At 40.6% G+C, this 27,010-nt stretch overlaps 1 protein-coding gene across 2 annotated transcripts; it reads left to right on the forward strand.

Annotated features, from left to right (window-relative positions):
• The first annotated feature begins 184 nt into the window (after positions 1–184).
• Positions 185–12,202, forward strand: LOC145413302 (bleomycin hydrolase). 2 transcript variants are annotated; one of them, XM_080283032.1, is made up of 9 exons: positions 185–211; positions 3,072–3,226; positions 3,918–4,070; positions 5,286–5,431; positions 6,248–6,332; positions 7,624–7,872; positions 8,609–8,835; positions 9,322–9,442; positions 10,683–12,202. In XM_080283032.1, the coding sequence occupies exons 2-9, from the start codon at positions 3,140–3,142 to the stop codon at positions 10,902–10,904; spliced, it is 1,290 nt and encodes a 429-aa protein (XP_080139158.1). In that variant the 5' UTR covers positions 185–211; positions 3,072–3,139; the 3' UTR covers positions 10,905–12,202. The 2 variants fall into 2 exon arrangements, with proteins under 2 accessions (XP_080139158.1, XP_080139156.1); XM_080283030.1 differs by lacking the exon at positions 185–211 and adding an exon at positions 2,462–2,495.
• The last annotated feature ends 14,808 nt before the right edge of the window (positions 12,203–27,010 follow it).

Below are 27,010 nucleotides of genomic sequence, written 5' to 3' on the forward strand. Positions count from 1 at the left end.
TATATATATATATATATATATATATATATATATATATATATATATATATGTATGTATATATGTATACATATATAGTCTGTATACATATATACTCGTGTACTGTGAAGTGAAAAAGTTACTGCATGACAATATTGTGATACCAACTCTAACGTATGGAGAGGAAGCTTGGACCTTGTTGGGGGGACACAAGTCGAGAGCGAGAGCAGTGGAAGTGAGTTATTTGAGAGTAGCATGTGGAGATACATGGAGAGACAGGAAGTGAAGGAGCGTTGTTGTGTGGATGTTGATGTGATATAGTGTTAGGAGAAATACATTTAGGTAGTTTGGCCAGTGGAGAGGATGGAGAGTGAGAGATTAATGTGGAGAGTGTATGAGAGTGAGGTGGAGGGGGGAAGAGGGAGGGGGAGACTGAGGATGTGTTGAAGGGATGGAGTGGAGAGGTATATGAGAGAGGGGTGTGTGAGCTAGGGGGAGGGCAGTGAAATGGTGGGGGACAGGACGACTTGGAGGCGATTTGTTTGTGGCCACCCCTTGTGGGATAAAGGCATCTGGCAATAGATAGATAGATAGACCTTTATAACTGGTATTCATTTGTGACAGAAGTGTTATATATAGAAGAAAGATGTTTCCAAATATTGCAATATAAATACAGCATACAGCACTTCAGAATTCGTATGTCAAGGTCTGGCTTCTGCTAAATTTTATCCCTACCCTGTAATACCAGATTCTCTGGTAGGTTTCACTGATTTTAAAAGACAAGGTTGAAGTCGGTACTGTATTTACTTCATGGGCCTCTTTTTTTTGGCAGTTTTCTCCTTTTAACTAGCATGTTTTTGTCTTGTGTGGCTTGATTTGAAGTTGCAAGTTGTTGGAAACCTGTTTTTAATCATTAAATTACTATAATGTCATCAATCCCAGCATTGAAGGGGATGGGGTGTTTTGGTGAGGGATGGGCATCAGTTGCTGTTGCACATGGTAGAGTACGGTAATGCGACCAGAATACTCAGTAATCCCTTTTGGTTTAGTTAGATGAGGTTAGTTTAATATTAAAACACATGTTTCTGACAACCTGCCATGTCAAATTAACCCACAAAAGATAAAAACAGGATGGTAAAACAAAATGCTGAAAGAAAGGAACTGGTAAAGTAAATATTAACCAAGGAAGCTATCGTCCCATGGGATAAAGTTGATTGAAAGTGTAAGTCAGTTTTTAATGTAATTGGCCTATCACTTGTATCCTCTCCCCCCCCCCCTTTTTTTTATAATAACATTTCTGTTATTTTCACGTCCTACCAGATGTGTTCACCATATACTGGAATATTGTAATAAACTTATAATGTAGAAGAGTGTGTATCCAGGACTATTTAACCATTGAACATGAATATGTTCTTCTTGTTTTAGTCTTGCTATCCATTTAATCTGCCAAGGGAGATTTTCAGACGACTAAACCCCCCTGGATATGCTCTTGGCAGAGACTTTTATGGAGAATGTACTATATCACATTACTCATTTGAGTGAAAAAGTCGAGTTTTGTATACAGCATTACTAGTTATATGTGGTTTGAAATTACCGTACAGACATCCTGCACATAGCAATGTTCCTGTTTTGCAGAGGTATTAAGCTTTAACAGGGTAATTTTGTCACACCCTACTCTAGTTAATGATAGCCAATTTCCTTTTGACAGTGACGAAGAGAGGCAAAAATATGATCAGTCATTTCACTTTGTTTGTAATGGCTCCAACATCCTTGCATACATCGACGTTGGTCACCTAATGGCAGCTCTCCACTCTGCTCGATCTGTAGCAGCCTCTCTGTTCAGCTCCGTATCCCTGAGGTCACACTGAATGAATTCATCCTAAGTCTGTTTTGGTCTGCCTCTTGCACCTCCACCCTCAGCAGTTGCTAGTCAGTCCTCTCATCATTTGCCATTTGTCATCCTTCATCCTCTCCACATGCCCAAACTATCTCTGTCTCAATCTACCCCATCTCGTCACATAACAAATTTATTCAAGCCCCATCTTTCCTCTAAACTCTTCATTCACGGTCCAAACATTCCCAGGCCTGTCATTCAAGGATGCACGACACATCCATCTGTTCATTTTTATCTCTGTATGTTTGAGCTTATGAATAGCCTCCTCCTTTGCTACCCAGATCTCACTACAGTACAGCATTACATTCCTAACACATTTTGCATACAAGGACCCCATAGCACAAAGGAGAGCCCACTCAGTGGCAGGAGAGGCAGCAACTCCTTGAACTTCTCCCAGCCATCATCTGTAGTTTGAAGAGTTTATGTCGAGCTGAGTAAAATTGTCTGGCAGTAGCTAGAATATATAACACATTCCCAAGCAGAATGGATTAATAGTTTGATACTGTATTGCATAGTTCTTCAGAATGTTACAGGTATTTGTTTTATGTAACCAAATATTCACCATCCACTTAAATTAGAATTTCTCTTTACAGTTGCTGAGCCTTCTTTTACAAAATGAGTTTGAGTAAGTATGCAAAAGTATAGTAGTGTGTGTGTGTGTATGTGTGTGTGTGTGTGTGTGTGTGTGTGTGTAGAATAATGTCAGTTTTCTACCTGTCCTTGCATCACCAGTTGTTCTTGAGACTCCATAACATATTATTTTTTGTATGTATTAATTCTGTGGATAGTTTGCATAACTACATGCAGTATCAAATGTTAATATTTGAAAAGACAGTAATCAACTTGAATGAAAGATACCTACCGTAGTCATTATTGCTCATGTATTAGGTATGACAAGGAACTAAAGTTTCCCTAATACTGTACATGTATTTCACCTCATCTGTTTGGTATTTTCTTCTGCTGGCTAATATTCTTGAGGTGAATGAAGCTTGGTATGTTTTTCTGACCATAGATGATTGCCATTGATATGGTACATCAAGGAAGAAAGAGATGAAGATTCCTCATATATGAAGTAGATGCAGTGAAGTAGTAGGGAAACTTTTCTCCCTGACTGTACCATTCCTTTAGGTTATGTGAGTGTTCAAAATGCCAACTTACTGTACGTATATATATATCATATTTTTCTTGCGGTTTTTTTCAGGTCTGACTCCTGAGCTAATCGATGAATACAGGAAGCAAGTAGAAAATGAAGCCAGCTCATTGTTGGCCATGAATGCCTGCTTTAAAACGGACCCTCTAGAGATGTGTGTACGTCGGAATAAAGTTGTAGCAACAAATCATGTATTCAATCATAAGGTACGGTATGGAAAATGTAGTGGGTTGTCTAGTATTTTTAATACTTAATATATCCTCCTTGAGGTATTTTGCTATATATAATAATTGATCGTACTTTATAGAAATACACTGAGGTGGTTTGGACATGTGGAGAGAATGGAGAATGAAAGACTGACTAAGAGGGTGTATGTAGGTGAGGTGGAGGGAGGGAGAGGGAGGGGAAGACCAAGGATGAGGTGGAGGAATGGAGTTGAGAGGTATATGAGGGAGGGGGGAGTGACCTGGGGGGAGGGTAGTCAAATGATGGGTGACAGAGTGACTAGAAGGCGTTTTGTCTGCGGCCACCCTTTGCGGGATTAGGGCATCAGGTTATAGATAGATAGATAGACTTTATAAACTTAGTTCATGGAGAGGTGTTGCTGTTAAGCTTCTGTATAAAATTCCTTGGGATGTGCAGGAATGAATACTACCCAGGTATTATTTAGATGATGCTAAAGGTAGTCACTGGCAGCGCCTTGCAATGTCAGTGTATTTTTTACTCCAGCATGGCCTAAAATTGCCATCTCTTTGATTTGAATGCTGAGTTGACACTAGAAGATTACCATACACGTAGTCACAAAGAAGTAGCTATGGAAAAAGCATAGAGCCTTAGGAATATGTTTTTGCTTCTGAGCTTTCATTTTTAATTTTATTTATTCATTTTCCTGTTTAGGTTGAGAGTGAAGGTCGGCCGGTAACAAATCAGAAATCATCAGGACGTTGTTGGATCTTTGCGTGTCTTAATGTTATTCGGTTACCCTTTGTCAAGCAGTACAATATTGAGGAGTTTGAGTTTTCCCAGTCATATCTCTTCTTCTGGGACAAGGTAAGGATACAAGTGTAATAAATGTAAAGAGCCTTCATGTATTGTATATCTTTGTTATAAAGTACCTGTACTCTCCTTTTTAATGTTAACTATTGTAATTGATAATACAGTATATTTTCTCTTGTGCACTTACTATCTGCAAACTTTTTTATTCAGCTCACAGGAGACTTGTATCAAAAAGGACTGGTGGAGTTTGTATAATCTTTTCACTTCCTCTGTCTGTATTTCCTGCTTCCTATGATCTCCAGTCTTTCAAACACAGTGTGTCCAAGCATCTGAAAATGAACGAATCTTGAATTTGGCTCTCTTTTATATTGTTTTTGTTTTTTTCTTGGAAGGAACGGTAATTGCAGGCCCCTGGCCTTTGGTTCCTTCTTTCTTGCATTAAAAAAAATATATACATATAATAAAATAGTCTGGAAGCAACAGTAATGAAATACAGTATAAAATATGTTATCATACTGAATAAGTTAAGCTCATGGTAAATTAGAAAGAACCTTACAGAATTCTCTTATTACTTATAAAGCTAATTTGCTAGTTTCCACAGTTTATATTACCATTTGTAAATATAAACTGAAATATATTGAAACTTCCTTGAGGATTGGATGTATTGGTAACTTATGCAGTGGATATATAAAGCTGATAACTTATGCAGTATATAATTATATAAAGCATGCCTTCTCTTACATGCATATTTGTTCTATACTGTACTGGAAATATAAACAATGTGCATTCAAGCATGAGACCACAGGAGAGAGAGAAACTGAGGTTAGAGTGATGGAGAGTGTGTGAATGATAGTTTGGGACTGAGTGGGGCAGAGTGAGTGACTGATTGGAAGAGTTGGAAAGAGTGTGAAAGAGTGGCAGTGTGAGAGCATCAATACTGCAGTGTGAGAGAACTGAGAGTGAATGAAATGGAGAAAGTGAGTGTGAGAGTTTGAAAGACTGAGGAAATGCATGAATGTGAGAAAATAATTGAGTGAGATTCTGAAGGAATGGCTGAATTTGAGATTGAGTGAGAAGGTGAGAGAGTGAGTGAAAGTGACAGTGATAGCGTGACTGAGCAAAAATGGTAGTGTGTGAGTGAAATATTAAGTGAGAATATGAGACTGCATAAGAGTGTGTTAGAGTAAGTGAGTATTAATGAGTATGAAAGTACAGCACTGGTAATAGTATTGACCAGCAGTATTACTACTGTAATTTATTTTTGTGCAGATAGAGCGGTGTAACTACTTCCTGAACAAGATGGTTGAGTGTGTGGGACGGGGTGAGGCAGTTGAGGGAAGATTAGTGTCCTTCCTTCTGCATGACCCAATCCCTGATGGTGGACAGTGGGATATGCTTGTCAACCTCGTCACCAGGTCAGTAGTGAGGATAGATTCACATTGCTGTCAGTTGCTTTAATGGTAGAAATTATGAGGCGTGTTGATATTGTTTATTTTGAATGTACAAGATTGGCTTGTTTTGCACTTTCTGCAGGATCCCATCCAACAATCGTCCAAGCTTTTACTGCCCCATCAAGTGCATAGGGGCCTGGGGCTAGGCTAGTCAGTCTAGACATATAAACGAATGAGTGACCAGTCACTTCCCTGAGTGGCATTGTTTGCATTATGTGAACAATAAACCCCAACTATCCCTAACGTTTAAACCCATTGGGCCACATCTGGTTGGAATGTCTTAGCCCACAAGACAACCAGGCATCAATGTTTTTAGCTCTGGTTACCGTCGAATGTAGTAAGTTTTCCTGGGTTATGAGAAACCATATGGCTTGTTACGCAGCGTAGAAGTACCTGAAAGTAGCTTCGTATCAGATGTGGGTATAATTTCTGCCAAGTCAGTATTGTTGATGAAGATGTGTGTTTAACCCCTTCAGTCGAAGGATACCTTGAAACTTGCCTGTCTTAGTATTGGCAAATACTCATTATGCATTGTCGAAAGGTGGTTTCGCAGTTCATGAAACAAGAGGGAGAGCTGATGCTGGGATTTTTAATAGTTCTTGTTTTCAGATAAGAGAGGGGGGAGCTGATGCTGAAACTTTTTATGGTCTGTGTTTCAGATAAGATAAAAAAAGTATATATCATTCTTCCCTCCATGTAAACATATGAAACATTATTAGAATGATTATCTTTTAATTTATGTTTTAGAAACTGATGATGATCAATTTACTGTATTTCTAGGTATGGTCTGATGCCAAAGAAATGCTTTCCTGAATCCTATAGTGCTGAGAACAGTATGAGGATGAATAGAATTTTACAGAGTAAGGTAAGACATAATCTGTTTCTGTACAACTGGACTTTATTGCAGTATGAATATATTTGTCCCTAGAAATAAAAGAACTGAATTACAGGTTTTTAATTGAGATAGCTTGGAAGAATATATATATTCAGATAACTGGAAAGAAAAAATGCAGCATAACACAGTATTTTGTTATGTGTTCTATTTAACTAAGGTAGTACTGTCTGGTTGTTGGTTGAAAGGTACTATACTCCATTTTATTTGTTTTTATAGAGATGGGAAATATCTCTTAACTTTCTTAGTTTTCATGCAGTTAGCCCATTCTTCGTAAAGTTGTTTCATTATTAAGTTGCAAGTGAGTGAATGCACATTGTTCACCAACATTTACTCATAATGTATTATTATAAAGTTGGTTTAAAATGAGAAATGAGTGTTTTGTGCTTTTAAATTTTCAGTCTTGTGCTTTCAATTTTTCAGTCTAGAACCAGAATCATGCCTCTTATTCACTGGAAAAAAAAAAAAAAGTATATATATATATATATAAAATCACCATCATCATCATCACCCGTTGAGGTCCACTGCAGGACCGGCCTATCCCTACCGAAGCAGGGACGATACAGCCAATGTACGGTATCTCTACCCAGTGGCTTAGGCTGTCTGGTAGAAACTGTATGTAGGGTGAGAAGCGCTTGTGAGTGTGATTGTAGTGTTGTAGTGGCTTTGGATGCGTGTGTAGTCTGTGAGCCAAGTGTAATCGGCCTGCCTTAAGCCGATTGGGTGCAAGCATACTAGTATGTGACACTTGTTCAACCACAGCACCCCTTATGTCCACCAAAGTAGCAAGTGTCTTGGTGAACGCTTCCCAAAGCTTTTACAACTCTGGCGGGAGGCGAACCCGCTCTCACCAGTGTGTGAAATGCACATTCTGCCACTGTACCACTGAGGCTCCTATATATATATATATATACAGTATATGTATTTTCAATCATCTAAAACTAAAGGGTGACTGACTGTATTAATAAAGCTATTAAGTTTTCATGTTTGATGAGTTAAGTCCATGGTGTACACTCATGATGCGCCCCGTAATCACAAGATTTGTCATACAGCTGATGCAGTAATTTAGTGGAGACTGGCAAATTAGATTTATAGCTGGCAGTGAAAATTTAGTACATAATCTTAGATAACTTTCTGTGGATTTAGTAACAAAAAAGAATGACAGAAAAGGTGCCTGATGATGAAAACTTGCTGAGTACCATCTTTAGATAGGAAAAAAGTTCAGAATAATGATGATGATTTATTACCACCCTTTCCCTGACAGCTGCGAGAATTTACCCGTGAGCTTCGCCTGGTGATTGACAAGGATGGGGATGAATCGGTCATAGCAGACACACTTTCCCGCCAAATGAGCGAAATATACCGTATTGTGGCCATCTGCCTGGGCATCCCTCCTCAGACCTTCACCTGGGAGTACTACGACAAGTCAAAGGCCTACCACAAAGTTGGACCTCTTACACCACAAGAATTTTACTCAGAATATGTCAAGCCTTATTTTAATGTTGAAGACAAGGTAAGAAAGATGTGGATATCAATGGGGATTGAGTTGAATGAATTATGTACAGAGGAACACATGACAAGGGTTTGATGCACATGATAGTTGATGGATTGATGTCTGGCAGCTGTATTTGAAGTGTCTTTAAAAAAAGGAAGTTCCCCCCCATCCGTCCATCCATCATCCAATCCTACATTGCCCCATGAGGAGCGTAGGAGCCCGGGGCTAAGCAGTTGGTCCCGACATTTAAGATGAGAGTGAAAGTTCCCTTAAAAAAAAAAAAAAAAAAAAAAAGACCTGTGAGTTGGACCCAAGATTCAGGAAGCTTGAATGTTGTGTTACAAATCTTCACATCTCAGTTTTATTTTCTTCTACATCAGATTCCAGTAGTTGTTAGGAAGTACTTAGATGGTGTTTGGTACTCGGTTTAACTTCCAGTCCATAGAAAATATAAGTTTTATCATGGTCCGTCTCAGTACCTGTATGAGGATTCCTCAAGAGAAAGCATTGCATTGTTTATTTGATTTGGTTTGAAGGGTGTGTGAATACACATTTGGGTCATTTCACTAGGCATGTATACTCTTGGTAGTTCTCCCTTTTCCATATTTTCTCTTTCCATGTCTGGACCCTACCTCACCCCATTCATTGGTGGGAAAAAATAGTTATGGTGATGATGATGATGTTTCATTATACCTTATGAAGAGCATTGATTATTATTCTAATTTACAACTTAATTGTTCATTTCATATTCCAGGTATGTTTAGTAAATGACCCTAGGCCAAACAATACCTATTGGCAATGCTACATGGTAGACTGTTTAGGGAACATGGTTGGTGGCCGGCAAACCATCTACAACAATCAGCCTGTGGAAACATTGATGACTTTGGTCACTGAGAGCATCAAGAATGGAGAGGCTGTGTGGTTTGGCTGTGAAGTAGGCAAGAGATTTGCAGGGAAACTAGGCATCCAGGATATTGATGTGTAAGTTGTGCTGATTATATTTGTTCTTTGAGTTATTATAACTAATTTGCTTAACAGTACTTAATTTTGTTGTTAATTTGTATCACTGACTGCTGGAGTTGATCACATACAGTCTACATAAGGATTTGAAGATGGCAGTGATCTGTAGTCAAAAGAGTGAGAACATTGTTCATATTTTATGGAAGTTTAGGATAGCTAGTTGCAGTGTTAGGTGACTAGCTATCACTTACTGTGAGAAGCACTGCAAAGTGGGTTGCATGTTATTTATACCTAGGGAGGAAACTCAGCTGCAAATACTTCATAGTCAGATAGGAAAAGACTCTTAAAGCACTCTACTCAGTTTTTATATTTATCTAAGTTATTCATATATTTATTAATTAATTTATTGATGTATTTGAGAGAGAGAGAGAGCACCCTGTTTTATTTTACTGGAGAGAAAGATGTCTTTTAGTTTGTATTTTATCATGTGTTTACTTTTATCTGCAGACATGATTATAAGTCAGCATTTGGTGTTGACGTGAATGTAGGGCTGAGTAAGGCTGACCGACTCATTTACGGTGAATCTCTTATGACCCATGCTATGGTCTTCACTGCTGTCACTGTTGATGTAAGTATCCTTGTTATTCTGGATGGATATGGTAAATGATTGTGTGAGAAAGGAGGGTATGGAAGTTCATGAAGCAAGGGAATTGACAAGAATGGATGGTATGAAAGTTGATGACACTAATGACTTGACAGGGAACCTAGATGGATGGATGAATTTTGTATTGGGGAACAACAGATTGACTTTTTGGCAAGTAATGTGAAATTAAAAAAAAAAAATATCCTCCACCCCCTTGGTATGTGCTGATGGTTAGGCCTATGAAGTAGAACCAGGATTTTGGGGGGCTTGAATGGTGTGTGAATGAGTGTGTGGCCTATATCCTTGGTCATGCTGTTGATAACTCAAGCACTTTTGTACAGTACCTACTTACTCTTTCCTTGTTTCTGGGTCCATCCTCACCTCATGCCTACATAGAAAAAGGTCAGAATGATGATGATGATGATGATTACTGTGGGCATAAATGATGAGTGAATGGAAGCATGGCCCATTAATTTTGGCAAACTTTGGCTGTCAGGACACTGCTACTCCTCACCCAGCCCTAGAGTGGGAAAGGTGGTCTGGATGAGGATGAGGATGGTGATAGATTTAATATGCTTTATTTTGTGCTATCACCTGCTGTTTGAGCATTGTAACCAAACATGAAATTTGATACAGTACCTAGTTTGATAACTTTGATCCTGTAATATTACCAGTGTATTTCACTATGATAAAGTCTTTACCAGTGACTATAATTCTTGTTGCTTTCAGACACTTTTATTCACATATGGGGAGACTTTTTTCATTGGGAAAAGTTGGATGTAGCCTTTATTTATCTCCACAGTTAGAGGCCTTTCCTAAGTTAAAACAATTTGTCTAGAAGAAATCAAAATAAACTAAAATGGGTATCACCAGGTTCATGGGGGTTAACTATATAACCAGTAATGTCTAATACAGACAGTCTAGTGAGTTGAGGCACTTCAGCCAGATGTGGCTATTACAGGTGTAAGTCCATGGGTTATTTATGCTCACAGGGGTGAGTAAATGCTTACCCTTGCTACTCAGGACTAAGTAGCCTAGCCTATAGCCCTTACAGTCCTGATGGAGCAATTGATCAGATGTTGGATGGAAATTTGGTAATTGCAGGGATGTTCATGATGATAGAGATAAAGGTGATGATGTTAATGTTGATGGTGATGATGATAGAGGAGATAATATTAAACGTTGATGACATTGATAATGCTCATTACTGGTATTACTTCCTCAGGACTCGGGGACAGCTGAGAAGTGGCGAGTGGAGAATAGTTGGGGAGAAGACCGAGGAGAGAAAGGGTACTTGGTGATGACATCAAAATGGTTCCAGGAGTTTGTGTTTGAGATCGTTGTTGACAAAAAGTACGTGTCAGAGGATGTGATGGCAGTGTACAGTAAGGAGCCCATCACTCTTCCGGCCTGGGACCCCATGGGAGCCCTGGCACATGAGTCTTAATGTCACCACCAATAGTTGTTGATACAGTAAGTGCTCGTTATAAGGCAATTGTTTTTATTTTGATTTACTTTATGTATTTATATTTTTTACTCCTTTGCTGTGAGGATGTCCTACTCTGGTATATTCTTGCAACCAGACAGCTTTTTTCAACCTCAGACAGGCCTCTTGTACTGAAAGGGCTTATTAAAAGAATAGTTGACCCCTCTAATATGAAAAATGTATCTTAAGCAGAATAATATCAGGAGATGGCAAAAAATAAAAATAAAAAGAAGACACCCTCAGCCTTGTTGGATTAACCCCTGCTGTGATGATGCATTAGTGTATGAGTTTTAGTCTTGCAACCGCCAAATTATTTTGTGTAGGTCAGGAGTGATTTTTATAAGCTCATCATAATTATGAGCTATGCACTTCATTAATCCATCCACTCCTCAAAATCTTCCCTAATTGTCCACCATAAATTTCACAAAAGTGGCCTGGTAAATTTCTGTTTGCAAACTATAGATCTGATTTCCCATCTTCCTCCAGTTTAGATTCCCAGTTGTATGGGAATCTTTGAACTCATCCTGACTTATAACGAGAACTACCTGTATACTGTGTTGTTTGGACTTGTATTAAAGATTTAAGTACGAGTTCCCAGAAGGACAAATAAGTGTTTTTGATATGCTTTTGATTAACCCTAGCATGAAAATGAAGGGAAGTGTGCATTTTATCTATTACTGCCAGCTCAGCGTAGATGATGATGCAAGAAACATGTACGGTACTGCAAGTCATTCCATTGTATAGTGATTGATGATGATGACAGAAATATAACAACAATATTTAGACTGACATGTTAATTGTATAATTTCTACAGATTAACATTAAGTAACCTAATACTGTACTGTATGGTAATGTAAATTACTTGTACAGTAATACATTTCATGAATGTAACTACTGTACTGTATAGTACAATAGTACAATAGATAACTTTTATTCACATTCATTCTTATTCCTTCGCATATATAGTATTAAGAAATTAAATTGATGCAGCATAATATTAGTTAGATTATAAAAAAATTATATTTCTTTTACTCTCATATTTTCTCTTTTTAAGGATTTAAACACTTTTATATTGTGTATGTATTTTCCTTCAGTCTTTAATGAGTGTTTCGGCAAAATCAGATGCATTTCCTTGCTTTGAGGTCTGTATCTACAGGTATATTTTTTTAATAACTGAATAACTACTATGCTTTCATATTACAGTTCTGCATTAGGCTATTTTTTTTACTAAACCATTTTTTTTTTTTTAGGTGAAAACAGTGGTGAATATTAATGATTTCTAATGGAATTAATTTCATAATAAAATGTTTCTTTGTATATAGTTAGGTAATCATTCCTTCCATACTGCTTAGGACAGTGCATGTGAGTGAGATAGAGGGAGGGTTCAAGGGAGGGGGAGGCCGAGGATTAGATTGAGGGATGGGGCTGGAGAGGCATATGAACGAAAGTGGTATGAGATGGAGGGAGTGGAACTTACTGGCAGAGAATAGGGCAACAGAGAAGTACATTGTTTTGTTTGTGGCTGTCCACTCTGAGATTAATCCTTCTTGCTGTAGATAGATGGATGACTGATGGATGGATGGATGAATATTAATGGATGTAAGATATTCCATGTAAGAAGAGCAAGCTTGTCAGTCTTAAAATTCATTTTCTGTGGTCAGTCCGTTCCATATATGCCATTTAGTAGGTTGATCGGTACCCATATTCCTGTAACCAACAAATGGATGCTTGGTGGTCTTGTGGGTTAAGGTTCTCTGACTGGATGTGGCCCTTATGGGCTAAATTTGAGAGACGATTGGAGTTAACTACTCACATAATGCTGCTAAGTGGCAAGAGACTGTCAACCATACCTTAAATGTCAGGACTGAATAGATTAAGCCCCAGGTCTCTTTACTCTCATTAAAAAGGGGCAATAAATGGATAGATGGACTGAACACATACTGGTAACTTATGGCAGGCTCACCCTTGTCACCACTTTTTGTTCCTTTGTTCTGACGATCTGTAAGAAAATTAATCTTTGCCACTCCACTTTACCCCCTCTTCCCTAAATTTTCCAGACAAAGAGCAGAGATTCAGCAGTTAATGTTATTAGAAATAATGGTTACTCATTTAGTAATGTAATTTATGTTTCTGGGAATTAATGTCATGTGTTAATTGGCTGACACTGAATCCTGTACACTTAGGTCACTAAGATAGTACAGTTGCCATCACTTGGAACAAGAAATGTACAGTGTGCATCCCTCACATACCTTGAAGCCACATCTTTCCAGGAACACTGGCTCATATTGAGAAAGTACAGTATTAAAGCCATTGTGGTGTGGGTTGAATTAAGGATGTCATCAACATTACACAGATCTTCCTTTGATGGTGGTGATGAGATAATACAGTATCCATTTTTGGCAAAGCAATAATGTAAGATAGGATAAGTGTGCCAAAGCAGCACATATGCCCAAGAGGTAACTAAGAAATTAATCTATAGCTTAAGATTAAGGGAAAGCTGTTGCCCGGAGCATCAGGTGGACTCCTCAAACAATTTCAGCTGCCAGGGTTCCATATAAACTTAGGCCTTGCACTCCCAGGGTTGTGTGTATGTGTGTCAGCACCTGCCTGTGTGATGAAGAAGTGTCTGCTAGTGCTCCATGATAGCAGTTACACCATTACCCAGGCATACAGGAAGGTGCCTAGCTGGCATCTGATGGACCCTAGCACACAACCCAGGTACACTACACCACACTGATGCATACACAACCACAGGTTCGTGAGCGGTAAGAAATGCACAGGTTTAGTAATATCTGTAGGGATAGAGCATTAACAAAATATCAAACAGCAGATATTAGAATATACATGAATTATGTATAGCATACACAACTATAAGACAATGAGCAGCAGAGGAAGAACTACGTAGATAGAGGATGCAGGTTTGTATGGTGAAATGAGGTGAGTAAGAGGGAGAAATTTTGGGTCAAATTGTCAATCCTGACTTTGTGAAGCTGAAGACAACTAAAAATGTTTAATTTTCAAAACATGATAGAACTTACCTTTACATCTCATTGCTTATTGCTTTTATAGGGGGATACAGCCTGACTACTTCCTGTTACTGAAAACTGACTATGATAAATGGGGACTCAGTTTAAATAATTTGAAATTTTCAGTTTATGGTATGTACAGTTTTGGGCTGTTGACAACAGAACAGAAAACATTGCTTAAGGTGACAGCTACTTGGAATGAGCAGAGGACTTCTGCTGTCTGGGAAATATGCTGAATCAGGACCAAATCCTAGTGTCATTGCTTAAATGAGAAGTAGATGGAAGAAGTTTGTGGAACTGCTGCCCCTCCTGGCTGTGAAATGGCTCATGGAGGGGACACCCTCAACGAAATGTGTGAGAAGTGTTGCACTGCATGGCAGTGAAACTTGATCGGTGAAAGCAAAGGATGCATGCAAATTGGAGTACATTAAAATAAGCGTTTTGAGATGGATGAGTGAATAGGGTGTAGCTGAAATGACAGAACTGAGAACAGTGTGTTACGAGAGAGATTTGGCATAAGAGATAGTAGAGAGGTGATGTGAATTGGTAGGTTAAGGTGATTTGGACATGTTAGGGAGGAAGGGGAAGGATGACTGTCTGAGGGGGATTACAATTATGAATGTGGAGGGAAAATTGTCAAGAGGTACACCAAGAAGGAATTAGGATGAGGTCCTGTACAGGTAGAAAAGGGATTTGAGAAGGGATATGGCTCATAATTGTGGTGGATGGAGAGCTGCCATCAGATGAAAAGTCCTGTACATTCTAGCATGATCCATGGTCTTTAAATATATGAGTCAGCAGGTGTGTGAAAGGGACACAGAAATTGAAAGTGAGAAGGATGGAGGGAGGAGTGAATGCAGGTATGGCTTAAGGAGAGTAAGAGGAATGATGAGAACCAAAGAAAAAATGGAGAGAGAGAGAAATAAGAATAGCTGATTTATTTTTAGGCAGAAGCAGAAGTGCCTTGTTATAGGTGAGATGACTGACTCTGTATCTCAAGGTGAACAGTTCACCTCATCACTACAAAAAATATTCCTTTTAGCGGAAGAAAAATAAACATATGGCGTAGCAAGAACAGAATAAGCAATATCAATGTACTGGAAGGGTTAATGCAGGTTGTGTATAATCCCTTTAAAATAAGAGGTCTCCATAAGTTGAATAAAGTGTCTGGTTGTATCAAAAAGTATGGGACATCATTGTACTGAAGGGGTAAAATATATGTATTTTTAATTTAAATGCTTTATTTACCATTCAGTACTAGCCTAGTACTCAGAGTAATTGCATTATTGATGACAAAGAACTTTTTTTTTTTTTTTTTTTTTTTTAATGCTCATGACTTGCTGGGAGCTGAAATGAAAGATTGCAGGAAGTGGCAGAGGGCAGTCTAGGTGAGGCTGTGGGAGACACTTACTGAAAAGTCCCTGCCCATAGAGAGATTTGAACTTATTTTGGCTCAGCTCTTGTAACCAGAGCATGACACAATCCTAAATGATCTATGACTGCCCCAGAACAAGAAAAAACTTGGCAAAATACCTGAGTATTACCAGAAGCACAGTACACTGTATTAGAGAGGCTTCTATAAAGTGTTCCCATGAAAAATCATTGTATGTTGAGGTAACTCTCCTAATGCTTAAACTGAGGCAACACACTGGTACGAGAAACTGCAGACAGGGCCTGGTTTATGCTGTGTATGCCTGATGCAAGTAGGCAGTTGTAGAGAGCAAACACGTCATCCTTAAGATGTTCATATATCATAGTATTAATGATAACGTTACTTAGATTATGGTATTGACCAGTAGCGGATTGGGTTGTTAAACTGTCCAAGGCAGTTTTGATCAGGTTGGCTCACATTTTCAGATGGTGTGAGACTGGGAGTGAGTGGTCAGTGAGAGTGAGTGAGAGAGAAGGGGTGAGTTAGAGGGCAGTGAGAGTGAATGGATGATAGGGGAATGAGAGTGAATGAGTGTTTAGGGAGTGAGTGAATGAATGAGTGGGTGAGTGAATGAGTGAGTAAGGGAGTGGGGAGTGAGTGAGTGAATGACTTACTGACTGTGTAGGGAGTGAGTGAATGGGTGAAGAATGAGTCAGTGCATTAATGAGTATTTGGGGAATGAGTGAGTGAGTGGGGAGCGAGTTAACGAATGAGCAGGAAATGAATGAGAGGGAAGTGAGTGAATAATAGAGTGATGAACGGATTGGGGAGTGAATGAGTCAGTAATTAGGTGAATTATTAAATGATAAGAGTGTATGTGTGTGTGGAGAATGAGTGAGTGAATGGGAAACGAGCGAGTGAGAGTGAAATCTGTGGGAAGGGAAGAGAAGAGTCACGTACTTGGGGATTGAATGTGTAGAGACAGACTGAGTGGGAGTGAGGGTAGAAGTGGATACACATAGTGATGTGGAGAAGTGGAGACGTGGGGACCGAGCGATGTGGAAAGAATGAGCGGATGGAGGGAGGGAGTAAAATGAGAGGGGAGGGAAAGAGTGGGGATAAATTCGCATGGAAAATTATAATGCTAAGAGAAAGAGAGAGAGAGAGAGAACCATGAAAGGAGTGAGGGAGTAAGAATTTGAGGGAAGAAATGTACCGGATGATGGGCCACATGAGGTAGGAGGAGAACTGACAGAAAGGAAACATACGAATGACATGAGTAAGAGTGAGATGAGGTGAGGGTAAGTGAGAAGCAGTGAGAGGAACTGGAGGAATACAAGATAAAGGAAAGGGAGTGGGGGATAGGGTGGTGGTGGAGAGTAGCAGTGGGGTAGGGGAAAGGGTAGGGGAGAGAGGCCGGAGGAAGAAGGGGAAATGATGTGGGGATTGGGGGAGGGGAGAAAGAGAGGCGGGGAGGTCGGGGGGAGGAAAACTGGGAGAGGTGAAGGAGAAGAGGAACGAATATCGAGAGGGAGAGATGTGGCTTGCAAGAGCAATACCCACCTGTCATATTCTCCCTAGGCCCGTAGCCAGGACTTGAAATGTGGGGTGGGAAGGGATCTCCATCGTAGGGGGGACTTCATTTTTTTATACTCCTCCTTCCACGTATATTTCTTCTAGAACGTATTGTATGAACATGTAATGAACTAAATATATGCTGCATTATACCAGTGTAAGCACTAAAACCAGCCGAAACCAGTTTTTTTTTGTACCAAAATAAACGTTAAAAAAACTGCAGGTTAAAATATTTTAATGATAAATATATTTCATAGCTTTCAAGATATTTTCCATAGCTTCATAGCTTTTTCAACTTTCATGAGTTTCAACTCGTACCTTTTTCAAAGCTAATTATAACTCTGGCAGTATTTGCAATTTGCAAAGCGGCACTGGTATTGCTAACAAGGTTTCGAGAAGACGTGCTTACCTTATCACTCGTCCCACTAAATACTGTTTCGCACTGTTAGTTGAGTGACACTCTACGCTGCACCCACTATCTATAGTGTTCCTCCTCGTAACATAGGGTTTGGGTGGAGTCACCCCCTCCCTACACTATTGCCATGTTTCCTAACCCTACGATGTATAACGCCTGTGGTTTGTGTAGTAGGAATGATACATAAACATAACTCATACTAATATAACTGTAATGAAAGTGCTGACATGTATCAAGGAAGAATAAAACTATTCTGCATACTATATTATACGATAATAGAGAAACGTGGCATAAAAATTTGGCAGTGTTGCTCTAAAAATATTCTAATTATTATTTACTTCCCCAACACTTCTAACATTGCTAATTAATTTAGCAAGTATAATTGCAAGAAAATTTGAAGGGATAAAAGTGGGAAGAGGCGATCCTTTCATAATTAAAATAAATATATCAAACAGCTCTGGGGTGGCAGCACTCACGCGACACGTGTTTGTGTGTACGCTGTGGGAGGTCACCAACCCCTACAGGATTTAGGCCTATTGGGGAAACCTCTATAAAAAAAAACGCGCCGTGACTTTTACCTCAAGGGTGGTGCGGAAATAAAGTCAAAATTATAATCCATACATAAAAATGGAAGTAAAAAACCATGGATGACACATAACAAAATCTAGCGAGAGAGAGAGAGAGAGAGAGAGAGAGAGAGAGAGAGAGAGAAATAATAATAATAATAATAATAATAATAAAACTTTATTTCCACTAAACAGTGGGTATTCTTATACATTATACAGTAGTACAGCATACAGTATGAAAGTTCTATACACAATATAATACAAGTTGATACATATGGTGGAGTATAGTGACAGAGAGGTAAATGGTTTAAAAGGTGTGGGGACACTTAGGTTAAAAATAGATCAATTAAGGGATTTAGGAACGAAGGCAGTGGGAAGGATTAAGACAGATGGGATTGTAAGATTAGGGAGTTTGAGCAATAGGGTAGAATGTATGCTCTCAATAAAAGTATAGCAATTATCAACGGCTAATTATTATACAGGTGTTGATGGTGGGGGTCTATATTTATAGGAGGTGTTGGTGGTGGAGGTATAGCGGGTGTTGTTGATGGGGGTGTTGTTGGGGGTAGGGGTATAGGGGGTGTTGGTGGCAGGGGTATAGGGGGTATTAGAAAAACGGAGATCACAAGAGGGAAACAGTGTCAAGGTCATCGCTGATGGAGAGGTCAGCTCGGAAACGTGGCAACAATGCAGGGAGGGGGTGACTCCACCAAAACCCTACGTTTCGATCTGTCAGACTATAGTATACCAGGGCCCAGACTACCAAGTTGGTAGGCTTCACTGTGTTTTCGTAGGTATAAGTCTGAATTTGAAATTGTGTTGTACGCCGTTTTCCTAGCGGCACATGCCATATAAACATGCAAACCACTACGCTGATACGGTTCATTCAACCACGACCAGGTTCAACACAATAACCTGTACCAGCTTATTTTGCAATTATGAATTACATCATGAAAATAATTATGATAACCGTCATTAAACATGTAGCTTTATTGAATTAAATCATGTGTCATGAATAAGTAGTATATCTGGCTTGAATTTTCATATACTTTCCCGGTTTGTGTGTAAGCAAATCATATACGCTTCTAAGTGAAAAACTTCTGGGGGAGGGCTAATATTTTTTTGGGGGGCTAAGCCCCCCCATAGCTCCCCCTGTTGCTACAGGCTTGATTCTCCCCGGTGCAACTTTAGTGTGCGGTCTGCCGGGACATTTACACTATAGCTTGCGGTTAGGGTAGGATATGATAGGTTAGGTTAGGATAGGACAGGACAGGACAGGACACCTTAACCAAACCCAGCCTCTCTTACCCTTTCCTATCCAGTTCTGTCCTAACCTAACCTAACCTAACTTAACCTATCCTATCCTAAACTAAACTATCGTAACCTAACCTAAGCTCGAAGTCCATATGCTTAACCTAACCTAACCTAACCTAACCTAACTTATCCTGTCCTATCTTAACGGCACGCTGTAGTGAAAATGTCCCGGTGGACCCGCGGCCAGACCGCACACCATAGTAGCACTCCCTACCCTCTCTTTGAACTCGATTCGGTTTGTTTTTCGGTATTGGACGGTTTATCATCTGGACGTAGCTTTCTCAGTGTTCTTTGGTCAGTTTTATCATCATGGGTGGTTTCTGCATCCTGAATTTATTTATCTCAGAATTCCATTATCTGTGGGGATTATGAATAGTCAAGTTTCGTATCTCGTTTGATTTTTGCACCTTGAATTTATTTTGGTATCTTTCGAGAGTCAGTTATCTGTTGCCATTTATGAATTATCGTCTTTTCGTCCTTCTATGTATCATCTCGACGGTACTCCACTCTAGCACCACTCATTCTACTTCCATTCTAGCTCCACTCATTCTACTTCCACTCTAGCTCCACTCATTCCTCTTCTACTATAGCTCCACTCATTCTACTCCCACTCTAGCTCCACTCATTCTACTTCCACTCTAGCTCCACTCATTCTACTTCCACTCTAGCTCCACTCATTCCACCTCCACTCTAGCTCCACTCATTCTGCATCCACTCTAGCTCCACTCATTCTACCTCCACTCTGACTCTACTTGTTCTACCTCCACTGTAGCTCCACTCATTCTACCTCCACTTTAGCTCCATTCTTTATACCTCCACTCTGTTAAGATTAATTTTGCAGTTGGCTCTAGTAAAAAAAAAAAAAAAAAAAAAAAAAATGTCACTGAGGTGTGTGAAAAAAAAGATTGCCTGGAGACCTTTAAAAGTCCACACCAAGTTATTCTGCAGCAAATGAATAATAATAATAATAATAATAATAATGAAGAGGTGCAGGTAGGCTGCACACGACCAGGTATCATTCCACTGAAGAACTGGAGCACAGAATTGCCTTATAATGCCCATATGGCTCGTCAACCAGTGGTATTAATTAACACAAGTGTATAAGGGAAAAATATTTCATATAAACAGCGATATTTTAAACATGTCCAAGTGAAGCATGAGCCCTTTCATAATAAACCTTTTTTGCTTAAACTTTGCCTAAAATTGCCATCTCTCCACCTAAAATACCTAGTTGTGTCAACAAATTGATAATAGAATTTGGTGCCAATCACGAAGAGGATGCTGTGGAAAGGATGCAGAGCCTTAGTATTGTAATGTCACTAAGCGACGTCAAACGAGCTACAAAAGGTCGAAAATCTTTGCCAGGTTAAGATAAAACGACTCTAGCTACACAAATAAATCAGCTTTCCGTAAAGGCAGCCTACTTAAAATATTAGTGTAATGCAAAAAAATCATATCATCACTATTGTTTTAACCCTAATTCTCAGTGATAAATGTGGTGGGCGGGACTCAGATAAGCAAAAAGTAAAACTGTGAACTGTTTGCTTAGTTATCAATCCAGGTCGGGATCCTGTCAACCTGCTTGCAATACGGATCTCTCTCTCTCTCTCTCTCTCTCTCTCTCTCTCTCTCTCTCTCTCTCCATTTTTCTACCTCGTTTGATCCATGATTTTATACTGTATATGTGCGGGCCTGTTGGAAATTCCGCAGATATGCTTTGTTTTAATGTTAGTTAAGTTATATGGTATACGGAAAACGTGCCATAGGTTAAAATTAATCAGGTTTGCGTTATTTTGGAAGCAAATATACGGTATCATCATCAGTGTCATCATCATCATCATCGACATCATCATAATCATCATCGTCGTTGTCGTCGTCATTATCATCATCATCATTATCGTCGTCGTTGTCGTCGTCGTCATCATCATCATCATCATAATCATCATCATCCCGTCTCCTTCTCACCATCAATTACGTGGGACATAAGGGCAGCAAGTTTCCCATATCGCAAGTAAATAATTAAAAAAAACATCATCTGTTTACAAAATGCATCAAAATCATAAGCTTAAATAAGATGGATGTACTGTACACTCGAAACAGTAATCGGTAAAACATACACAAGAAAGTCAATACGAACCGCCATTTCACTCGAAGGCGCAGAGAGAGAGAGAGAGAGAGAGTAAGGGTGAGTTCACGGTGATATGATGGGACCAGTGGAAGTGACAAATATAACCATACCACTTTCATTCTAACTTGGCCTAAAATTTTCTCAATCTTCATTGCTGAGTTGTAGCAATAGACTAATACTAGAATATGATGCTAGTCACGAAGTAGTGCTATGGAAAGGGTATAGAACTGTAGTAGTGTCTTATTCTGCGATTGAGCTACTCGAAATAAGGTGAAAAGGGACAAAAATTTGGGTCAGGCAGAAAGAGTGTAGTCCTTACCTTTGTCTCCTGGGGGATACTGATTATTGTTTTCGTCAATATCTACTTCCAGAGTCTCAGTATAGTATGTCTATAGCCATACACCGTAATCCTGGAAGGAGAGGCTACAAATGAATCGCCTTTATTTCACCCTGTCCTTCATCAGGCTACCTTCTCTCCAGCTCACACACACACACACCCTTCCTGCTTTTCTATCCTTGTCCTAAACTGATACAATAGTTTCGTTAGTTACAAACTTCTTTGCCCCAAACAGCCACGAAAAGTCCAACAGGTCTGTTGCTGTTTGCTTTCCATTGTACTCCTTTGCACCTTCATTCATACAGTGTGTCCCTTCACCTCATCCCTCTTCATCCTCGTGTCTCCTCCCTCCAACTCACTCACATACACTCCTCAGTGTACTCGGGCTGAAAGGGTTAAAGGTTCTGCCCCCCCCCCCTCACACATTTCCGGGCAAAACATTATTTTTGTCTAATGAAACCACTTCCATTTCCTCAATAAAGAGCGTAAATTTCTGTCATGATATGGGTACGGAACTCGAGATTATACCCGACAGGAAAGCGCGCCATTGTGGAAGGCCAGACGGGATGGTAATTTCCGAGAGGTGATAATCTGGACACTGTGGTGGGAATTCAGTGTTAATACAAAGCAGGAAGGTTAGTTACTAAATTATATTTGGATGACTAATGCTCTTGGAATTAATGAGGTGAGTGACGATAAACGATAGCCTGGTGTTGCTGTTTATCTTATGTCAGTGTCGTGAAATGCAGGGTGGTCCAGAGACAACGCTTTTCTAGAAACACGTGGAGAGAATCTTCTGTGTTGCGGGGATGGCTGTGTCTGCTGGTGTGGGCATGGGTGTGGCAGTGGGAGCAGGAAATGAATAAATATTACAGGGTATATAAAGTTGATTGAGCCGTCCCCTCAACACACCAGAAATAGCCAGAGTGGAGGAGAGTCGTTCTGTATGGACCTCCGTGTATTTGTTTACATAATCATAAACCCTAACAAGCTATATGAAAAGGAGTATTAACTTTTTATCGACTTTTTTTTTTTCCTTGCCATTTGCAGACGATTTCATTCACCTTAGAATACATTTTTAGAAACGAGCTACTGTAGAGTGGCTTTGTCAATGTCTCTCCATAATTTGCGGGCGAGAGATGCTTCACTTCTTCAGACTTTGGCGATTTTAGTGCATCCACGCCATACTTAATCACTCTTCCACGTCACACCACACCACGCCACACAAAATCACCCGCCCACTCCATACCACACAAAATCACCCTCTCACACCACATCACACCACACGAAATCGCCCTCCCACACCACACCACACCACACCATGCAAAATCACCCTCCTACAACACACAAAATCACTCTCCCACACCACGCCACACAAAATCACCCTCCCACACCATACCACACCACATAAAATCTTCCTCCTGCTCTACACTACACCACACAAAATCACCCTCCCACACCACACCACACCGCACCATACAGATTACCCTCCCACACCACACCATGCATATTAAAAGAATGATTTACCGACGAAAATAAGGCCATGGTCATAGAGCACCGGTCGTATAAAGCTTGCCTTAGTAAGGTAAATGTTGTGTGTTTTAGCTGTCGGCTATACCTGTGTAGATAGCGCGCTTAGGGGCAAACCGGGATAATGTTGAAGGCTGATTCCCTGTCTAGAAATTATTACATGTTGAGTGTAGTGTTTCCATCTCCACCCTTTTATTCAACATGAAAGACGCTTTTCGAACTGGAAGAGTTAGATTATATTTTCATTAACACCTTCAAGTTGAAGTGTTCTCTCCTAAGCTGAATAAAGTCTAGAGGTTTACTAGAATAAACAGGAAGGAGCATTGATGCCCCACCAAATGGCCTGAGTGCAGAACACTTGACTTTGCGCTGTGACTTTGACCTTTGCAACTGATTGCTATCAAGAGCGAATCTCTTCATTCAAGTGGACACTTAGCCATTTCATTACGTTTCCAAAAAATCGGATCATAACTGTTTGATTTGACGTTGCTACGTGACTGACGTTTGACCTTTCCTAGTGACCTTGACCATTCACTGATTGTTGTCAAAATTATCCTTGTCTTATTCTGAACCTTTCCACAAAGTATGGTTTAAATCAGATAAAACTTTAAGTTAACCGTTCTGTGTGGCCATGACCTTTGACCTGTTGTTCTAAAACAGTCAACACCTTGGATGATCCTTAACACTTCCACCATGTTTGGTTAAAATCAGAGGAAAATTATTTCATTCATATACAGACACAAGTGTCGAACTTTTACCTTGATCTTTTACCTTGAACTTTGACTACGGTATTGTTTTGAAAAATATACATATTTTTTTCATTCTTCTCTTACAGAACTTTCAACCCTTCCACCAAGTTTGGTCTAAATCGGACAAAAACTGCTCAAGCTGACTTTGGTGTCAAACTTTTACGTTGCTTTGTGACCTTGACCTTTGACCTGCTGTCCCCAGAAGCAATAGGTCATTCCCTTGACTGACGCTCAACCATCCCACAAGTTTGGATATATTTGAAGAGTGAGTTATTTGTTCGCGCGCGCACACACACACACACACACACACACACACACACACACAGAAGCTGATAAATGGAAAGGAGAGAAGAAGAGGATAAAGATGGTGAAAAAGGAGAGAGAGAGAGAGAGAGAGAGAGAGAGAGAGAGAGAGAATAAGCCACTGAAGGTCAAGGTCCAAGCGAGACTAGATTTTCCGCCTTTCATATCAGCGCGATTAAGGAAAAACTACGATAAAAAAAAAAGGAAAAAAAACGCTGACGATATTGTAAAAAAGATCTTGATAACAGGACAGAGTTAATCATTTCCTTGTACCAGCAGATAAAAGTTTGGGGTTAATCTATGTGGGTCTCTCTCACGCGGTCGCTGCGTCACCAAAATGACCCGCTTATCTGAGAATTTCCGGCGCGCAGTTAGACCGAGAAGTTTGGAGGTGAGTTTGAGGGCAATGGAAACTGCGCAGTGCATGTTCCTCAGCGATTTATTTTGTGTTGAGCTTATCAGTCCGATTATATATCTTTTTCCTTGTTATGTTCAGCCAGTTTTACTTTGTTTAAGATAGACATTCCGAACTGGGGAGGGTAAATGAAGGCCTTTTTTGTAGCTCCCTAACACCTCTTCATAAGTTATTTATTTTGTTTCTTACACCTCCTCCGTGTTACATAAATCCTTCCAGTATCTCCATACTCAGCAAACGTAACGTACAAAAGGATATTCACCAGCCTTATCCAAAAATAAGTCGCTAAGGACTTGGTGTTAGGGAGCCTCCTTAACCAGCGAGAATACAGGCCAAAGTCTTCATCCATCCCAAGCTGAATGAAATCGTTTGGAGGTAGCGAGAAGAAGAAGAAAAAAATCACCTTACTGTCTCTAATTTTATCTATTAGCAGACAGATTAATCCTGTAAGGGGGGGGAGCAAACAAATCGCCTCCACGTCACTCTGTCCTCTGTCATATAGCTGCCCTTCCTCCAGCCCACACACCCCTCCCTCATATATCTCTCCATTTCACCCCTCCATCTCATCCTTGCTCTCCCCCTCATATATCTCTGCATTTCACCTCTCCATATCATCCTTGCCGTCCCCCTCCTCCTGTCGCCCTCCTCCTCACTCACATACACTCTTCTAGTCAGTCTCTCGTTCTCCATTCTGTTCACATGGTCATCGGTATAGAAAGGCTTTTATGAGTACTTGCTTGAATTTCGTCAAAGGGAAGAGGGAATGTGGAGTTAATATTTTGTATCCTTCAGCATTCGAAAATTTTTAAAGAGTGTGTGTGTGTGTGTGTGAGAGAGAGAGAGAGAGAGAGAGAGAGAGAGAGAGAGAGAGAGAGAGAGAGAGAGTTAAGATTCGTCCATCTGTGTTCAGCAGCATGGACTCGGGCAGAATATAGCCCGTCAGGGTGAAATGCAACCTGAGTAAGGAGAAAGGGGGGGGGGGAATGGCTATCGAGGGGGAGGATAAGAGGATACAGCATCAAAGTGGGCTGAGGTGGGGGATAGGGCAACAATCTCGGCGGCGGGCGTTCTTCTTATGGAGGGCTACTGTGGCGGGGCAGTCCAGCAAATAGTAGTTTAGAGGCCACTCCTCGAGTTGGTGACAGTGGGGGCAGGGTTCGGGATTCCTCCCTGCTGTTTGAGAAGAAGCAGGGGTAACCCATCCTCAGGAGACGTAGGAGCACGATGAGCAAGTTGGGTGTGCAAGGTGGGGCGGAGAGGGGCTCATCGTTGGTAGCTGTTGCATACCATGTTGCAGAGCGTGAACTCTCTGCAACTCGCTCCTCATGCTCCGTTCGACTGAGCCTGAAGATGCTGTCCCATGCTTTCCGCTTGATGGGAGAGAGGCTGGACTTGATGGGGAGTGATGTCAGGTAGGGTGGTTGCTGAGCGAGCACCTGCGTCTGTTCGCTTATTACCTGAGATCCCCACGTGGCCTGGCAGCCAGCGGAGGTAAATCTCCTCTCCATTCTGTGAGATGGAGTCAGCCACAGCTATGACTGAAGTCAGCAGATTCACATTGTCAGTGAAGTGTCGTACTCGTAGGCCACGCAGAGACGAGAGCGAGTCAGTGTGTATAACTATCCTTAGGTTGTGGTGTTGACTGGTGTGTTGGACGGTGCCTAGGATAGCGAGAAGCCCCGTCTCGTACGCAGAGGCTACGGAGCCAGGACTCGACACGGCCTGCACTGAAGAATGCGACACCTGCTGACCCCTCAGCAGTGACTGACCCGTTGGTGAAGTATTCGGCTGTCCCTGTGGTCCAGAGTGATGCAATTCTCCTTATGCCATCCTGTCGTAGGAGGGCAGGCTGAGATGCTCTAGGGCAGGCGTCGGAGGGGACAACACTCTGGATCGCAGGGGGCAGCCATGGTGGTGAGGGCGTGTAATCAGGGTCAGGGAGGTCAGGGCCTCCCTGAAAGGCGTCAGCAATATTGAGGTGGTGAATTATGTTGGAAGTGGTGCGTGCCCAGTCCTTCCTTGGGTGAGGGTTAGGGGACCTCTCGAGGGAGCGCTACAGGAGCATAGAAACAGGCAGGTGTGCCCTGAGCCTTCAGAACTGAGCGGAAACTGCTGTCCCTCGACTCCAGAGAGAGAGAGAGAGAGAGAGAGAGAGAGACCACTGATTTATGAAAAAGTGCATAATCTGCCATCATCATCGTGGGCTTAAACAGTACTCTTCTGCCGTCAAAAGAATAATTCACATTTCATGGTTGTGTTTAGAAAGTTGTGTGGTGATGTAATGCTCTTAACCCCTTCAAGTTGATGACGCATATTTACCCCCGTCAGTGAAGTTGC

The sequence above is a fragment of the Coenobita brevimanus genome, chromosome 12 (assembly GCF_032717465.1).
Source record: "Coenobita brevimanus isolate Jiangsu-jjx chromosome 12, ASM3271746v2, whole genome shotgun sequence".
In the NCBI taxonomy this organism is placed as follows: Eukaryota; Metazoa; Arthropoda; class Malacostraca; order Decapoda; family Coenobitidae; genus Coenobita; species Coenobita brevimanus.

What these genes read in the sequence shown, in the direction of transcription:
- LOC145413302 (XM_080283030.1), top strand. An exon ending in ATCATGTATTCAATCATAAG is followed by an intron (nt 3,227 to 3,917) that starts GTACGGTATGGA and finishes TTTCCTGTTTAG; the next exon opens with GTTGAGAGTGAAGGTCGGCC. An exon ending in ATAGAATTTTACAGAGTAAG is followed by an intron (nt 6,333 to 7,623) that starts GTAAGACATAAT and finishes TTTCCCTGACAG; the next exon opens with CTGCGAGAATTTACCCGTGA.